General features: G+C 39.8%; 2 protein-coding genes and 1 pseudogene across 3 annotated transcripts; 2 read left to right on the top strand and 1 right to left on the bottom strand.

The window, feature by feature from the left end:
- Positions 1 to 5,797: 5,797 nt before the first annotated feature.
- LOC131690971 (serine/threonine-protein phosphatase 2A regulatory subunit B'' subunit gamma-like) lies at positions 5,798 to 7,451 on the top strand. 2 transcript variants are annotated; one of them, XM_058977085.1, is made up of 2 exons: positions 5,798 to 5,902; positions 5,960 to 7,451. In XM_058977085.1, exons 1-2 carry the CDS (start codon positions 5,848 to 5,850, stop codon positions 7,294 to 7,296), a joined length of 1,392 nt encoding a protein of 463 aa, XP_058833068.1. In that variant the 5' UTR covers positions 5,798 to 5,847; the 3' UTR covers positions 7,297 to 7,451. The 2 variants fall into 2 exon arrangements, with proteins under 2 accessions (XP_058833068.1, XP_058833069.1); XM_058977086.1 differs by having other exon boundaries at positions 5,808 to 5,902; positions 5,963 to 7,451.
- Positions 7,452 to 7,681: 230 nt separating this feature from the next.
- Positions 7,682 to 9,593, bottom strand: LOC131687267 (oocyte zinc finger protein XlCOF6-like; annotated as a pseudogene).
- A 6,144-nt stretch (positions 9,594 to 15,737) lies between these two features.
- LOC131687266 (actin-related protein 5-like) lies at positions 15,738 to 17,748 on the top strand. Its single transcript, XM_058971338.1, has 2 exons — positions 15,738 to 16,423; positions 16,478 to 17,748. Exons 1-2 carry the CDS (start codon positions 15,799 to 15,801, stop codon positions 17,746 to 17,748), a joined length of 1,896 nt encoding a protein of 631 aa, XP_058827321.1. The 5' UTR covers positions 15,738 to 15,798.
- The last annotated feature ends 865 nt before the right edge of the window (positions 17,749 to 18,613 follow it).

Raw genomic sequence — 18,613 nt, 5'->3', positions numbered from 1 at the left:
TTTTAATCATGACCTTGATTTACAAAATAAAGCTGACATTGATACGGCATTACAAAATTTAAGTAATTCTATAGTTGATGCTAGAAATCAGTACCAACAACACAGAAAAAATGTAATACTCCTATTATTGACGACGATCTTCAACTTCTGATTCGCTTGAAGAATGTTCGAAGACGTCAATATCAACGTTCTCGTGATTCTGCTATGAAATGTATCTATCAGGATCTACAAAAAAGAAATTAAGCATAGATTCCCACTCTTAAGAAATGAAAATTTTGCGAAAGAGGTTGAACAAATCAAGCCAAATTCTAAACTTTTCTGGAAACATTCTATGGTTCTTAAGAAACCTCAGAAACTAACTAATTCCAGCTTTGAAGGAAGGTGACCACATACATACTTCTTACAAATGAAGAAAAAGCTCAAAAACTTGCTCAGCAGTTTGAAAGCGTCCATAATTTTAATCTTAACGTTGTGAGTCCTATTGAAGTCTTACAAAAATATGAAAACGTTTCAAATCAAGTATTGTCTCTAGACGGTATTGTTGAAACAAACTATGATGAGATCAAATCCATCATGAAAAAGTCAAAAAATATGAAAGCTCCAGGTTATGATGGAATTTTCAACATTCTTCTTAAAAACCTTCCCGAAATCACCATGAGATACTTGGTCAAAATATTCAACAAATGTTTGGAATTAGCATACTTCCCTGAAAGATGGAAAAATGCAAGATTATTCCTATTTTGAAGCCAGATAAAAACCCAACAGAAGCATCTAGCTATCGACCAATTAGCCCACTCTCTTCTATTAGTAAATTATTTGAAAAAATCATCCTAACTAGAATGTCACATATCAATGAGAATTCTATTTTTCTTCCTGAGCAGTTTGGATTTCGTATTGGACATTCAACTACTCATCAACTTGTAAGAGTAACTAACATGATAAAGGCAAATATCTCAGAGGGCTATTCCACTGGAGTTGTCCTTCTAGACATCGAAAAAGCTTTCGACAGTGTTTGGCACAAAGAATTAATTGCCAAAATGTGGGATTTCAATTTTCCAATTTACAAAATAAAGATAATTAAAAATTAACCACAAACCGTTTAGTTGAACTTCGAATTGAGTTTGCCTATTTTTCATTTCAGTCTCGTTTATTCTGCTGCGATTTTTATGCATTCAAGACCGAAAACGTCCAATGCATAAAATTTGCAACAGAATAAACGAGAGGCAAACAGAAAAATGATGTGATATCTGCTATGTAACAAATTTCTATGTGGCATACTATTATAATTTCATTAATTTTCCCATGATATCTATGTGTGACAGGTAATTTTTATCTGCTACTACAAATTGCAAAAAATTATATGTGAAATCTATATATTCAATATAACGAATTTTATCGGTGTAAATTTTCGACTGTTATTGTTATGAAATGAAAAAGTTCGTATATACCGCACAAGGAAATGAAAATTTATCAAAATTCAGTACAAGTTTAGACACAATTTGTGCATTCTAATTAGTGAAAACACATTAGCCAAGAATGTCCATTGTTTTGCTGACTAAAAGAAACAAAAATGATTAGTCGCCATGAAACGACGATAGAGGATTATTTTTTTGCTTTATTTGGCCCATTTGACAGATATATCCCGGAATCAAAACAATGATGTTCCTACCACTGATGCCAGCTACAATCCTAATCTATGGCACTATAGTGTTCTGTATTTACTCCCAGTAAAGTTCAGCCGGAAATGAACTGGAATTCTGGCTGGTTCCAGTTCGTCCACGGGCTCCAGTGACACAACCGATTCTAACTAGAATCGGTTCCCACTGAGACGTCCAAAAAATTGTTTCAAAATTGTTCAACACGGGTCCAACGATGGACATTTGTTGAACGGTTATTTGGACGTTGTCCAAATTGATCCAATGAACGTCCTTTATTGGACGATTTTGAAACCAACCGTTCTTAGAGGGTTGTGTCACTGGAGCCGGAGTCCAAACTGGATCCAGCCAGAATTCCGGTTCATTTCCGGCTGAGCTTAACTGGGAATAAGCTACCCCCCAGTTAAACTCATTCCGTAACCGGTTCGGATTTCTAAATGGACCCTCTAAGAACGGTTGGTTTCAAAATCGTCCAATGACGGACATTCGTTGGACCAATTTGGACAACGTCCAAATAACCGTTCAACGAACGTCCATCGTTGGACCCGTGTTGAACAATTTTGAAACAAATTTTTGGACGTCTCAGTGGGGAGCCATTATGGATTCCAAATCAAATGCATCAACCGATTCCGAATCAGAATCGGTTGTTGCATTTGATTTGGAATCCATACTGACTCCATTCAGGATTCCGAATCAAATTCCGAATGGTTTGACCGGGCCGTTAAAGCAGGCGTCCCTCAAGGGTGCTATCTACAAACGGTGTTGCCACTTGGTTTGGCTGCTCTGTCAGATTTCTGCGCGTATCCTGTCGGATTAGTTGAGCTAGGGCGAACTCGGTTTCACTCGCGTTTTCTGAAAAATTTTAACAAGAACCGAGCAAAACCCTGGCATAATTCGGACATAAACTGTGCAAAGATCCTAGCATTTCCTACCTGGTAGAATTTAGCACGAATCGAGCAAAACATCTGATAAAGATGTGGCATGAAGCGTTCAGAGATCTTGGCTGTACATTTCTGACTGGATTCTGGATAAAAGTGAGCAGCATCGGTTGGTTTAACCGCTTCTGTCAGAAACGGTTGTTGCATTTGAGCGAATTCGTTGCCAGAATTCTCGCAAAATGCTCGCAGAAACTCTGCCAGAATCAATTTCGCTTTGCTCAACTTTTGCTGACTTTCTGCTTGCCACGCTGCAGCGATGCCAGATGTGACATGTGTCTTCATTTTGAAGACATTTGAAAGGCTGTGAAGACGGGTTTTTCATTTCGAAGACAAAATTTGTTTCGGTTGTCTGACCGATTTCTGGCAGAATTCTGGCTCAAAATCTAAAACCGATTCAGAATGCTGGTCGGCGAAGACAAATGAAGACATTTTTTCATGAAATGTGAAGACATTTGAAAAATATGCCTGGTATCCCTGCCACGCTGACCCAATGAGCAAATTTTCTGGCAGAGACCGCTCTGCTAGATTTCTCTTAGTCTTGGTTTGGCAGATTTCTGCGCGTATCCTATCGGGTTATTTGAGCTAGGGCGAACTCGTTTTCGCTCGCGTTTTCTGGCAAATTTTGACAGGAACCGAGCAAAACCCTGGCATAACTCGTACATAAACTGTGCAAAGATCCTGGCAGTTCCTACCTGGTAGAAATTAGCACGCATCGAGCAAAACATCTGATAAAGATTTGGCAGGAAACGTGCAGAGATCTTGGCCGTACATTTCTGGCTCGATTCTGGATAAAAGTGAGCAGCATCGGTTGGTTTAACCGCTTCTGTCAGAAACGGTTTTTGCATTTGAGCGAATCCGTTGCCAGAATTCTCGCAAAATGCTCGCAGAAACTCTGCCAGCATCAATTTCGCTTTGCTCAACTTTTGCTTTCTGCTTGCCACGCTGACCGGGAAACATATGTAAAAGAGCATAATAGCAAAAGTGATGGGCAAAATATAATAAAATAATAGTTAGATGTGTGTTTCAATTGTTAAATAAATTTAAAAGTTGCAAGGAAATTTTTGCACGCGATTTTCTCCATTTGACGTTTATGTTAGATATGATGTAATGAAAAAACGCTCTAGATTTCTCAATTTTTTACCTTGCGCTCAATTTTTTACCTCAAGTAAAAACCAAAAAAAGGTTACCACATATAGTCTTAAGACTTACAGATATCTAGCAGAGCGGTCTCTGCCAGAAAATTTGCTCACTGGGACCCATTTTTGGATAGGTGGTGTTTACTAGATAGCTGACGACGTATCGTATCCAAACGAACATGGAATTTGACGTATACACAATAGAAATACGTCAAATTTCATGTTCGTTTGGATACGTCATGGCCTCTTGGCCACACTCTAACTAGAGTGCTCTACACTGAGAAAAATTCTATGGTATCTGTGACCCGATTTCCGTGGTTGTTTTAACTATTCGCCAATATAGCAGTAATGCCCATGAGATTGGTAATACTAAACTTCTATATCGTGAAAAATACTACCAAAATCGATTATCGCTTAACTATACTGTTGTTATTTATGACAATTTGAACATGCTCACTACAACAATATCTACAATCTAAAGACAGACAATGGGATAGTTAAAAGTGCTCTTAAAATTAAAGTAAAAATGACAATATGAGCATGGTAAACATCTTAAAAATAACCAGTGATATTGTTATAACAACTTTTCGTATGATTGTTCTCTGCACAATATAGTAATAAGTCGTATACACTGAATATATAGTTATTACAATAATGTGAAGGTTGAAATAACTACATAAACCGTTTATGTGGACATGAGCCTTGTTGTAAGCACCTTTTGCGTATAGTGAATTTCAACTGACTATTACTAACAACCATAAAACTTGTCAATATTTGCGTTCCCATTATGTATTCCTGCATTATGCATCTATTACAGTGGAAAATTGTGAATTAAGCATACGAGCGTGTTTTTGACGCACTTTTAATTTAAATTTTTTAACTATTGCGGTAATATTAGGTTTGTTCCAGTACACGGAAGTCACTGCGGAGTAAACAGGAGCAAAAAATCTTTGCTCCTTTTTACTCCGGTTTGCTACCAGAAGAAGAAAAAAGAGAAGAAGAGAGTACAGGAACGATTTTCTCCGGAGTACTTCCAGTTTCTCCTGGTACTGGAACAGACCTATTATTTCTATGATATAACTGGGATGTGATATAACTGATATAGTGAAAAGCCGTTGTATGAACGAATCCCAGCCAGAAAAATAATTACTGGGTAAAAATGAGCGTAACACTAGCCTTACAAATAGTCTGTTCCATGGTGAACTGTGAATCGATTTTTAAGTCTTACGAAACAGAAGGTTATGTTCCGCAACGGAATGTAATACTAAGTGTTTGCTTTACTAGATGCAGTAAGTACTCCAATTTAATTTAATAACGACATCTTAAAATCATATAATTTTGGACGTTTTTAGTTAACCGTCAAGGCAGGAAATACAAGGAGGAAATACAAGGACGATTTGGTTGCCGAAACGATTATTTTTAATAAAAAATGTATGTATGTCAATAATAAACTAAGAGACGCTATCCAAAAGCTACATTGGCTGAAACTTTCTTAAATCTTCATCATCCACCAAATTATATTGGCCCGCGTCATTTTAAAAACAACAAAGATATCCCTTTTTGAAATAACTAGACAAAAATGTCAAAATTTCAATGTTTTTGTTAATGCAAACAGACCTTAGTCAGTATGACTATACTTATTGTTATACCAAGCGTTCCATAATGGTCATCCATACAACATGGTGTTCAATTTGACTGTTATGCGTAATGCATGGTAAAACATTCCATTCTCCTGGTTTAGTTACAATAAACAGATCAAGATAACTATGTACATTGTTAAACTGAGCATTCCACTTATAATGGTCATGTTTACAATAGAATGTTCAATATTACTATTATGGTTCAAAGCTTCAATATAGTGAATTTGAACATAGATATAGTTAAAGTGACCTGATGCTATAGTCGGTTAAAAACCACTATACTCATGAAGTCGAATTAACCCCCTCATATGGTAAATGTTACCACAAAATTTTTCTGCAGTTGTGCCAGAAATGAGTGGTATACTACTCATTAATGGTTACTTTATTTTAACCGTGTGTGTAGCGAAATGCATAAAAAAATCAACGTTCTCAACAAAACAAAGCTATAAACAGTTGTAGCGGTTGTAGCTTATTGAAAATGGATAGCTTTCGCGCGAAACTTCTCAAGAATCTCGAATTGGATAACGTTGAAGGTAAGCACAATATTTGGCTATGCTTGTGATAACGAAAATATAAGTTCTATTTATCAGTAGTACGCCAGCAATATCCTTTTCAAACCGACGACGAAATAGAAGACATTCTATTTCAGCGGTACCGAAATCAGATATTTTCCAATGACAAACTTAAACAGAGCATAAACAAGTGTAAAACATCAGATTCCTATCGATTCATTCCTCAGTTTCACTTTGAGCTACCAAAGCACAGTGATGGCCTTGCTCAAAAGTTACGCGAGGAAGCAAGAACCTTATTTTTACAGAAGCGCAGCAAAGAACTGTTGGACAACAACGAGTTGAAACTTCTGTGGAGTCTGTTGGAGAAAAACTATTCACCGCCATTGATGGGCGAGGAGCAGTTCATAAACTACGAAAACTATTGTCAAGTAGCCGCTATTGCAGGGGATAAGTTCAAACGCTATCTGACAGCGTCCACTTTTGCGCGGTTGGTGGTTTCTAGCAGCTATCCTGGTAAAATAAGTGTGATGTCCTTGTTTAACTATGCGATGAGAAAAGTATGGCTACAGCAAACCCGGATTGGTTTGTCTCTGTACGATTATACCGGACAAGGCTATTTAAATGAATCTGACCTGGAATCCTATATCTTGGAGTTGATTCCAACTTTTCCACAGCTGGAAGGGTTGGAAAAGTCATTTCACAGCTTTTATGTGTGTACAACGGTTAGGAAATTTTTCTTTTTTCTGGATCCATTGCGAACGGGCAGGATTAGGATAAGGGATATATTAACTTGTAGTTTCCTAGATGATTTGCTGGAGCTCCGCGATGAGGAAATACCGAAAGATGCACAGGAAATGAACTGGTTCTCGGCTCCTTCTGCTCTAAGTGTATACGGGCACTATCTGAATTTGGACAAGGATCACAACGGAATGCTCAGCAAAAAAGAATTAATTGGCTATGGTTCCGGAACGCTCACGCCCATATTTCTGGATCGTGTCTTTGCCGAGTGTTTAACCTACGACGGGGAGATGGATTACAAAACGTACCTAGACTTTGTTTTAGCTCTTGAGAATCGTTCAGAGACCCAAAGTTTACACTATCTGTTTCGTATACTAGACGTGGAGCATAAAGGCTACTTGACTGCATTTACCCTGAATTATTTTTTCAAGGGTATTCAAGATGAAATCTCAGCTCACCGTGCAGAACCTGTAAATTTCGCCGATATCAAGGATGAAATTTTTGATATGGTGAAACCCGCAGATCCCACCAAAATTACCCTGAAAGATTTGATAAACAGCGGTCATGGCGAAACGGTTGTTTCCATACTCATCGAATTTCACAAATTCTGGGCTTATGAGAACCGGGAAGTTATGGTGACGGACTCCACAGCAACCGAGGAAACGCACAACTTATGATATTCGGCCTGCCTTAGAAATAAAGATGAAGTAATGACAGCCTTGTGATTGTCAGGTGCCTTTTACTACACATCCTACATCAACTTAAGCATTAATTAACATCAAACTTGAGCTACATGATAGATTAAGAGAATCATCTGAAAAAAACCACTCATACAATTAGTAGCTTACGTTTGTGAGGCACTAAACAAAATTTAGACCTCATTTGAATTGCATAATTCTGTTTTCAAATACTCATTCCAATTCAAATATTCCGCATGAAGACGAAAAACTGTCCCATCCCTAGCTGCCCATAAAAGAAAGAGGAAAATTACATTTTTAGGCAACCTAATTCATAAATGCAAAAAATTTGAGAAGTTAGCCATTCATAAATGTAAAAAAATATAGTGAACCAAATTTTATTTATAAAAATTACATTTTTAATAAGGATTATCTCATCTTCTTTGGTGTTTTTCCGCAGTTTCCGATCAAATGCCCCACGTATCCAATTCTTGATGTACTGATTCTACTGCAGTAGTTACATTTTATAGTTAATTTTGACCCGATATGCATCTTACTATAATGATCCTTCAACATTTGAAACTTATTGTACTCCAGCTCACACTTTGCACATTTATATGAAACCCTGCGCCAGGTATAGGTAACTTTATTAGTACTACCATCGGCAGCCAGCTGTCTAACGTGCAGCATTCCGTGAACCTTGTTAGAGTGAGATCGGCGAGCCTTTTCAGAGAAAAATTATTGAGAGCAGAACTCACAAGCCACTGGGTGGGCGACCAACTTGTGATAGCGCAGTTCCTTTTTCGAGCGAAAACTCTCGAAGCAAAAATCACAATCTCGATACTGCCGATGAACAAGTATGTGATAGCGAATTGTATTGATTGACCAGAACCGCTTCCGGCAATGATCACACTCATAGGGTTTATCTTGGTGTAGTTTGCGAGATATTGGATCTTGTTGATCCTCATGGAATCTGGTATGATGGCTTCGAAAGGCGCTGGCATCTATAAATGTTCGTTGGCATGGTTCGCAGGTAACAGTGGAAGCTATCAACTTTGCGCCTTGCGAATGGTATCGATCGTAATGGTTTTTCAGAAGCACAACCAAAGGCAAATCCACACCACATTTTTGGCAGTTGAATTTTGACTCGTGCCTTTGCATATGAGCCTGCAGGCTATGCACGCTATCAAAACTTTTTAAAGGGCAATGAACACATTTCACGGTTTTCGGAATATCTAAATCAGTTGGAGGCTCACTTCCGGAAGCGTTTTTGCCACAATCGAATTCGTGAGTAAATAGTTTCTTTTTAGTTGAAAAATGTATGTCGCAATACTGGCAAGGGAATGACTTCGATATGTAGCTTTTGATCGCGTGTTGTATCAATCCATGTACTGACTTGCAGGTTTTTGAGCAATTGCAACAACGTAAATTCGCCGTATCAATGTGGTTCTTCATGTGAAAATTTATACTCTCTTTGTCGGTGAAGAACTTATCACAAACTTTGCAACGGTAGTCCCGGTTTTCGCATTTACGTTTACCAGCCGTGCCGTTTTTCTTTTGTCTCTTGGCCTTTAAGAATAATGTCGATCAGCTGGTTTCTTATTTCTTCCAGGATTGGTGCTGTCGCAGTTAATAGAATGGTCATCTTCAATAACTAGTTCTTCTGTTTGACTGAAATACTGTTGTTCGAAGTTATTTACAGGAGTTTCATCTACGACACAGTGCTTTTTCCTCATTCTCAAGTTTTATATTCTCATCATCTATATCTAGTTCTTCTTTTACAACCACTTGGTTTGAATGCAGGAAATTATTCTCAATTTCGGAATAAATTACCTCATTTTTAACGACAGACAGTGTTTTTTCTTCATATTGAAGCTTTCGTTCTCTAATTTTCTCGCTGACGATTTGACATTTCTATTGAAAGACATATAACTCCTCCAATTTCATCAGACATTGGTGGCAGATCGCCGAAGGAAAATCCTGCTTTACGGTGAGCGTGATATTGACCAAATTACGAAGCAAATCAATGATTCGATGGTTAGGCTCTCCGCTGGAGGGGAAAATGGGCTTTAGATCCCTGTCCAAGTAGCAGAACCGACAGTACGATTCGGGTTGCTCGATTACACTGTTGAATAGTTTACATATATTATTCCTACTTACTTTTATAAGATTAATATCAAAGCAACACTACACTTACCAGTCAAGAATTTCATTTCCAGTTACAATCATCGCAATTTTTTTAACTATACAGGCAGATTGGCTGCTGGTGCTAGAGGCTTGACACATCAACTCGAACTCAAGCGTGATTTTTGAAAACAAAAGTAAAGTACCCAGTAAAGTTCATCCGGAACTGAATTGGAATTCTGGCTGGTTCCAGTTTGTATTCCGGCTCCAGTGACACAACCGATTCTAACTAGAATCGGTTGTGTCACGAGCCGGAATATGAACTGGAGCTAGCCGGAATTCCGGTTCATTTCCGGCTGAGCTTAACTGGGTATTTCTAACTGTTATCCACCACGCCCTCTAAGAACGGTTGGTTTCAAAATAGTCCAATAACCCACTGAGACGTCCAAAAAATTGTTTCAAAATCGTTCAACACGGGTCCAACGATGGACGTTCGTTGAACGGTTATTTGGACGATGCCCAAATTGGTCCAACGAACGTCCTTCATTGGACGATTTTGAAACCAACCGTTCTTAGAGGGAAAGGACGTTCGTTGGACCAATTTGGACAACGTTCAAATAACCGCTCAACAAACGTCCATCGTTGGACCCGTGTTGAACGATTTGGTTAAATGGAAACTACCTTCAACACGGTTTACCTAATTTTAAGTTCCCCCACGATACCACGAGATTGAGTCAAAGGAACTCAATTTTAGGTAGTTTTTCGTTTCCGTGTGCTCCTCCCAACAGAAAAACTCGTCCGACAAACATCTTTCGTTAGTTCGATTCGTTTCATGTTGGATCGAATCAACGATATTGTTGGACGTCGCACCCCTCCCCAGTGAAACTCATTCCGGAACCGGTTCGGATTTCTGAATGGAGTCATCACAGAGAACAGACATCCATGATCGAACAAAAATATTTAAAAAACGTGTGTAAATATTTGAATTAATATACGAAAAACACTAGCGCCGCCACACCAACCTATCCCTACTATCCGTCAAATTGATTCCGGAACCGGTTCGAAATCCTGGATGGATTCAGCATGGAATCTAGCTCAAAAAACAAGCGATTCCGACTCTATCGGTTGACGCATTTGAGCTGGAATTCATGCTGGAAGTCCGAATCGGTTCCGGACTAGTTTGACTGGGTAGAGGAATAACCGCTGTCAATTCTGTCGCACTCAGCCACAAAAAAAACATGACGACAGTAGCGCACCTGGTTTAGATATCCAAACTACCTTCGAAATCGTTAGAGATTTTACACAAGTTGAATGCTGAAGATGGACGTCTGTTCTCTGTGGAGTCATTATGGATTCCAAATCAAATGCAACAACCGCCCGGTCAAACCATTCGGAATTTGATTCGGAATCCTGAATGGAGTCAGTATGGATTCCAAATCAAATGCAACAACCGATTCTGAGTCAGAATCGGTTGTTGCATTTGATTTGGAATCCATAATGACTCCATTAAGAAATCCGAACCGGTTCCGGAATGAGTTTAACTGCCCTCTAAGAACGGTTGGTTTCAAAATCGTCCAATGAAGGACGTTCGTTGGACCAATTTGGGCATCGTCCAAATAACCGTTCAACGAACGTCCATCGTTGGACCCGTGTTGAACGATTTTGAAACAATTTTTTGGACGTCTCAGTGGGTGGGCGATACCGACTCAGAATCGGTTGTTGCATTTGATTTGGAATCCATACTGACTCCATTCAGGATTCCGAATCAAATTCCGAATGGTTTAACCGGGTCGGAGTAACGTCAGAAGAAGTAAACAAGAATTAATCAGCTGATCAGAAAGGCCTCTAATAGGGGGTTTTCGATTGATTGACACCGGTGTAGTGGAGTGCACTGAAACTGCACCGTTTTTGCACTTTCTAGTGCAGAAAACTGGGTATGTTCCATTGACACTTCTGCTAGAAAGTGCAATCCACTACACCGGTGTCAATCAATCGAAAATCGTAATAGATTGCCCAGGGTGGCCAGATAGAATTCCTTAATATCGGTACCCTCTAAGAACGGTTGGTTTCAAAAACGTCCAATGAAGGACGTTCGTTGGACCAATTTGAACATCGTCCAAATAACCGTTCAACAAACGTCCACTGTTGGACCCGTGTTGAACGATTTTGAAACAATTTTTTGGACGTCTCAGTGGGTAGGGCCACTAAAAGTTTATCGGTAGGCCGGGTTGTTGTCCCAAAAACGTAGTATTGACATAGAATTTTAAAATACTGACAACACAGATCTCTGACCGAATCCAACCCAAAAAATGAATGTTGAATAGGATGTGTCCAAAATCAATAAAAATCGATAGTTTTCGGTAGGAATAACAAAATATCGGTAGTTTTGCCTTGGTCGTCCGTGAATCGGTAGGGAAGACCAAAATCGGTAGGTCTGGTCACCCTGAGATTGCCTCTGGCACGAGACCACGTTTATGGCACCCCTATCCCATTTATATTGAATTGACGTAAGTCAACATCTCAGCGGGCACAGAAATTATGGGCCCCACTGACAGTTCAAATTGTTCTGCTCGTTTTGCTCGAAGCTCGATTTTCACTAGTCAAACACCGTACGGCCTGATTCATTTTTTAAACATATGTTAAAAAGCGAAAATATTGGAAAACTAATTGAAGAAATGTGTTGTTTTTGGCATGTTGGTGAATAATAAAAAACTTTACACTACGGTGCACCAACAAATTGAACGAACTCGACTATCACAAAATTGTGTCGAATGAAATTGATTGTGTTTATTGTGGATCGACCCTAACGCGACGTTTTAGATGTTGGCTTGAAAATCATGGCGGCGTAGCAGATACCTAGACGAGACACAAAGAAAACTTCCATTACCTAGCAGTAGGTAATTTTGAATCTGTGCATCCTACTTCCTCCAACAAAAAACGAAGGAGAGGGATTCCAAATTTACCCAAAAATAATGAGATATTCCCCAAAGCCGACTAAATTTCATCCCATTAATTTTGAGTAAAAAAATTATTCCCTCTCGCTTGTTTTCCGGCAGTGAAATAAGGACAGCAAATTAAAATTACCTACTGGTAGGTAATGGATTTTAAGTGTGCATGCGGATAGATGTTTTCTTTTTCGTTTTTCATTCTTTGTTTCTAACTTTGCTCACATACACTCTCATTCTGATTCACATATTGCCCACATGCTTTCTCATTCTGGCTTACACTGGCTCAAAGTGACGTTTCGTAGCCGGATCAATTTGATACTCATTTTTTTTCCTATCCGAATGTCCCGTCCCACCCGGTCAAACCATTCGGAATCCTGAATGGAGTCATTATGGATTCCAAATCAAATGCAACAACCGATTCTGAGTCGGAATCAGTTGTTGCATTTGATTTGGAATCCATAATGACTCCATTAAGAAATCCGAACCGGTTCCGGAATGAGTTCAACTGGGCAGGATTGCCTAATTTCGTTTTTGCTTGAAGCGAAACTGAGCAGAGATGCCAGATTTGAAGATTAAATCAAAAAATTTTCTTCATTTTGAAGACATTTGAAATGTTGTGAAGACGAGTTTTTCATTTTGAAGACAAATTTATTCGGATGTCTGTCTGACTTCTGTCAGAATTCTGGCTCAAAATCAATAACCGATTCAGAATCCTGTCCGCTGACGAGAAATGAAGACATTTTTTATAAAATTGGGAAACGGTGTTGCCAAGACCACCGTGGCAAGCAGAAAGTTAGCAAAAGTTGAGGAAAGCGAAATTGATGCTGGCAGAGTTTCTGCGAGCATTTTGCGCGATTTGTGCGAGAGTTCTGGCAACGAATTCGCTCGAACAACCGTTTCTCACAGAAGCGGTTAAACCAACCGATGCTGCTCACTTTTACCCAGAATCCAGCCAGAAATGTACGGCCAAGATCTCTGCACGCTTCCTGCCACATCTTTGTCAGATGTTTTGCTCGATTCGTGCTAAATTCTACCAGGTAGGAATTGCCAGGATCTTTGCACAGTTTATGTCCGAGTTATGCCAGGGTTTTGCTCGGTTCCTGTCAAAATTTGCCAGAAAACGCGAGCGAAACAGAGTTCGCCCTAGCTCAACTAACCCAACAGGATACGCGCAGACATCTGACAAAGCTGCCAAACCAAGACTTACAGAAATTGAGCAGAGGGCCAGAAATTTTCTCTACCAGAAAATTTGCTCATTGGGCACATATGTAAAAGAGCATAATAGCAAAATTGATGGGCAAAATGTAATAAAATAATAGTTGTCAATTATTTCATAATTATCACAGACATCCATGAACGAACAAAAATATTTAAAAAACGTGTGTAAACATTTGAATTAAAATACGATATACACTAGCGCCGCCACACCAACCTATACCAACTATCCGTCAAATCCATTCCGGAACTGGTTCGAAAACCTGAATAGGTTCAGTATGGAATCTTGCTCAAAGAAAACAACCGATTCCGACTCTATCGGTTGATGCATTTGAGCTGGAATTCATGCTGGAATTCCGAACCGGTTCCGGAAGTTTGACTGGGTAGAGGAATAACCGCTGTAAATTCTGTCGAACTCAGCCATAGAAAAACATGACGCCCCTGGTTTGGATATCCCAACTACCTTCGAAACCGTTAGCACAGAGAACAGGCGTCCTTCTTCAGCATTCAACTTGTGTAAAATCTATAACGGTTTCGAAGGTAGTTGGGATATCCTAACTACCCGGTCAGCGTGGCAAGCAGAAAGTTAGCAAAAGTTGAGCAAAGCGAAATTGATGCTGGCAGAGTTTCCGCGACCATTTTGCGCGATTTGTGCGAGAATTATGGCAACAAATTCGCTCAAATGCAACAACCGTTACTGACAGAAGCGGTTAAACCAACCGATTCTGCTCACTTTTATCCAGAATCCAGCCAGAAATGTACGGTCAAGATCTCTGCACGCTTCCTGCCACATCTTTGTCAGATGTTTTGCTCGATTCGTGCTAAATTCTACCTGGTAGGAATTGCCAGGATCTTTGCACAGTTTATGTCCCAGTTATGCCAGGGTTTTGCTCGGTTCCTGTTAAAATTTGCCAGAAAATGCGAGCGAACCCGAGTTCTCCCTAGCTCAACTAACCCGACAGGATACGCGCAGAAATCTGACAGGGCTGCCAAATCAAGACTTACAGAAATCTAGCAGAGCGGTGCCAGAAAATTTGCTCACTGCCCACTGAGACGTCCAAAAAATTGTTTCAAAATCGTTCAACACGGGTCCAACGCTGGACGTTCGTTGAACGGTTATTTGGACGTCGTCCAAATTTGTCCAACGAACGTCCTTCATTGGACGATTTTGAAACCAACCGTTCTTAGAGGGTGGGATCTTGTTTTCAGCCTCCCAGTTAAGCTCAGCCGAAAATAAACCGGAATTCTAGCTGGTTCCAGTTCGTATTCCGGCTTCAGCGACATGACCGATTCTAGTTAGAATCGGTTGTGTCACTGGAACCGGAATACGAACTGGAACCCAGTTAAACTACCCACTGAGACTTCCAAAAAATTGTTTCAAAATCGTTCAACACGGGTCCAACGATGGACGTTTGTTGAACGTTTATTTGGACGTTGTCCAAATTGGTCCAACGAACGTCCTTCATTGGACGTTTTTGAAACCAACCGCTCTTAGAGGGTAATTCCGGAACCAGTTCGGATTTCTGAATGGAGTCATTATGGATTCCTACCATCTAAGAACGGTTGGTTTCAAAATCGTCTAATGAAGGACGTTCGTTGGACCAATTTGGACAACGTCCAAAAAACCGTTCAACGAACGTCCATCATTGGACCCGTGTTGAACGATTTTGAAACAATTTTTTGGACGTCTCAGTGGGTAATCAAATGCAACAACCGATTCCGATTCAGAATCGGTTGTTGCATTTGATTTGGAATCCATACTGACTCCATTCAGGATTCCGAATCAAATTCCGAATGGTTTGACCGGGAACCAGCCAGAATTCCAGTTAATTTCCGGCTGAACTTTACTGGGCAGGTTTGTACGTTTTCCGTAACACCCCTCTATGAACGATTGGTTTCAAAATCGTCCAATAAAGGACGTTTGTTGGACCAATTTGGAAGACGTCCAAATAACCGTTCAACGAACGTCCATCGTTGGACCCGTGTTGAACGATTTTGAAACAATTTTTTGGACGTCTCAGTGGGACAGATAGACACAGATTTTTAAACGGGCCGCGCACAGATTTTTCAAAATATCACCTGGCATCCCTGAAATCAGGCTAAGGAAACATTTGGTTAGTGGCAAATATATAAGGTACATAAATAAAAAAAAATTAATGTATTTAGGTCAATGATAAAAAAATATTTCCAACAAAACAACGTTTTTCAGTGAAAAATGAGTCTTTTCGATATAGAGGATGTAAAGGTGAAACCGGACATTGTATGCGTCTACCCGGACCCAGAAGTCGCATCACATGTAGCAATAGTAATCGATAATGGGTCCTATCAGTGTCGTGCCGGTTGGGCCTCCAAAGACGCACCTTCGTTGACTTTTAAAAATGTATTGGCTAAACCACGGAAGGATCGCAGCAAAAAGGATGCCGAACTCGCCGTTCCAACCGTCCAGATCGGAAATGACATCACTAACATCGAGGCGGTGCGGTTTCAGCTACGAACCCAATTTGACCGTAATGTGGTTACCCATTTTCACGTACAGGAGCAGATTTTCGATTACCTGTTCAGTAAATTAGGCATCAATTCAGAAGGAAGCGTACCACACCCCGTGTTATTGACTGAATGTCTTGCTAACCCCAACTATAGCCGGGGGCTGATGGCTGAACTGATGTTTGAGTGTTATGGTATTCCGGGACTAGCGTACGGGGTGGATAGTTTATTCAGTTTCAGCTTTAACAGTATTATGCAGGATGGTCTCATAATTTCCTGTGGGTATCATACTACACACGTTATACCAGTTCTGAATGGACGTATGGTACAGGACAAGGTACGTCGAATAAATTTAGGTGGGTATAATATGATTAACTTTATGTACCGGTTGCTTCAATTGAAATATCCAGTACACGTGAATGCAATTACTTTGAGTCGAGCTGAAACAATGATTCACAATTACTGCTCGCTTGCCTACGACTATATAGAATCCTTGAAGGACTGGGCGTTATTGGACTACTACGATCGAAATGTAATCAAGATACAGCTTCCATTCAATCAATCAGCTTCCGCACCCACATTAACAGCTGAACAAAGAATTGAAAAAAGAAAAGAGCTTTCGCGAAGATTGGCTGAGATTAATTTACGAAAGCGGGAAGAGAAGCTAGCCCAGGATAAGGTTCTTCTAGTTAGACTGAGTGCAGCGGAGGAAAACTTAGATGACGAAAATATTTCCTTCACCTTGCAAGAGTTTGGACTAAAAAATATCGATGAACTAAAAAAGACCATTGTCACACTGAGAGATCGCATTGCTAAAATAACACAAAAAATGAATGCTCCACAAATCTCCCAGGAGGAAGAGAAACCACGTCTATTGCAACCACCGGTCAATACGACCATACAGCAATGGGTCATCGAAACCCGTAAGAAGCGGGATGATATTTTGGATCGCAAACAGACTCGCAAGCAACGCAGGCAAGATCTTGCGAAACGACGGACCGCAGCGGCTCAGGAGCGAATGCGAATAATTTCTCATCTGGCCAAGAAAGAGAAGGGTGTAGATGACTTTGGAATGCGCGATGAAGATTGGGACGTATACAAGTCGATAAGCCGCGACGGGGATAGCGATAGTGAAGCAGAGAACGAGAAACTTATTGAATACGAAGAAATTCTCAAACAACACGACAGTAGCTATATTGAGCCCACGACTGCGACCGGCAATATTGCAGAGTTTCATCAGTTGCACCTCGGAGTTGAAGGTATTCGAGTGCCGGAAATTCTGTTCCAGCCAAGCATGGTTGGAATACAGGAAGCAGGTCTCGCCGGAACTATCGATTATGTGTTAAAACTATTCCCCCAAGAAACTTTGCCCAGGCTGGTTAATAATATCCTACTAACCGGAGGGTGTGCCAATATCAGGGGACTCAAAGAACGGCTGTCAAGAGAACTTATGCAAATGTTGTCATTTCGGTCGACGTTCAATCTGAAGCTTGCGTCGAATCCAGTTTTGGACGGTTGGAGAGGTGCGAATCGTTTCGCTATGAGTGATAACTTCGACCAGTCGTTGATCACCAAGCAGACATATGACGAGTGCGGTGGGGAGTACTTACATGAGCATTTGGCGAGTAATTTTTACTATCAAACACCAGCAAGCTGCGGGTTAAATGATACTTTTACATGATTTTTGCAAATAAATGTATGAAACTTTAAACTTAATCAAATATGAAACATACTTTTCCAAAATTAACCATCTATCACATGCCTTTTGGTGTTTGATGTCTTGCTCTTGTGTTTAGAGGTAATACAACCTATTTAACCCTTAAATGTATGAATTTAATTTTTCTTTGGTACTCATTTTCCTGGATGCATAAGATCTATACCAGTTGTTAAGGATTTATATCACGGAATTCGTTATGCTGCCAAATGGCAACAGTATACATTTAAGGGTTAATAATATGCATTCATATCGGAATCGCGAATGGACTGGCTTTCGGATCAACATAAAAACATAACATCAACATAAAAATCAGTTACACAAGTATATAATCTAAAAACGGCACAAGACACACTTCTGTGAACTTACCAACCAAAATATCCAGCAACCAAAAAGCTCACCAACCGAAAAGCTCCTATAATTATGGCCACCACTGTAGCGTATTAGCCACCTGGTGTCGGATAGCTTAACAAGCTCAGCTCACCAACCAAAAAGCTCATCTCACCAACCAAAAAGCTCACCTGTAAATTGATTGATGCTAGCATATTCGATAAATTCAAAATACCACTATTGCACATATAAACAATAATGAAAACGTTGCAGATTAAAAACAATTGTAAAGTACTATTAAACAATGACGATTGAATCAATGTAATAGCAGTAGTACCAATTCTGCCTCATCTTACTTTGATATGCCCCAATGCTTTTATATCTTTCTCCGAAACAGTAAAAATTAGAGCAACGTAAAATAGAAATTCTAGTAGCCAAATGGGTCCTCTAAAATACCTATAGTAGCTCATATTGCCTAAATTGACTTTAGTATTTTTTATGA

The sequence above is a fragment of the Topomyia yanbarensis genome, chromosome 3, assembly GCF_030247195.1.
Source record: "Topomyia yanbarensis strain Yona2022 chromosome 3, ASM3024719v1, whole genome shotgun sequence".
In the NCBI taxonomy this organism is placed as follows: Eukaryota; Metazoa; Arthropoda; class Insecta; order Diptera; family Culicidae; genus Topomyia; species Topomyia yanbarensis.
The sequence above is the reverse complement of the archived record's forward strand: the minus strand, read 5'-3'. Positions and strand labels throughout refer to the sequence as shown.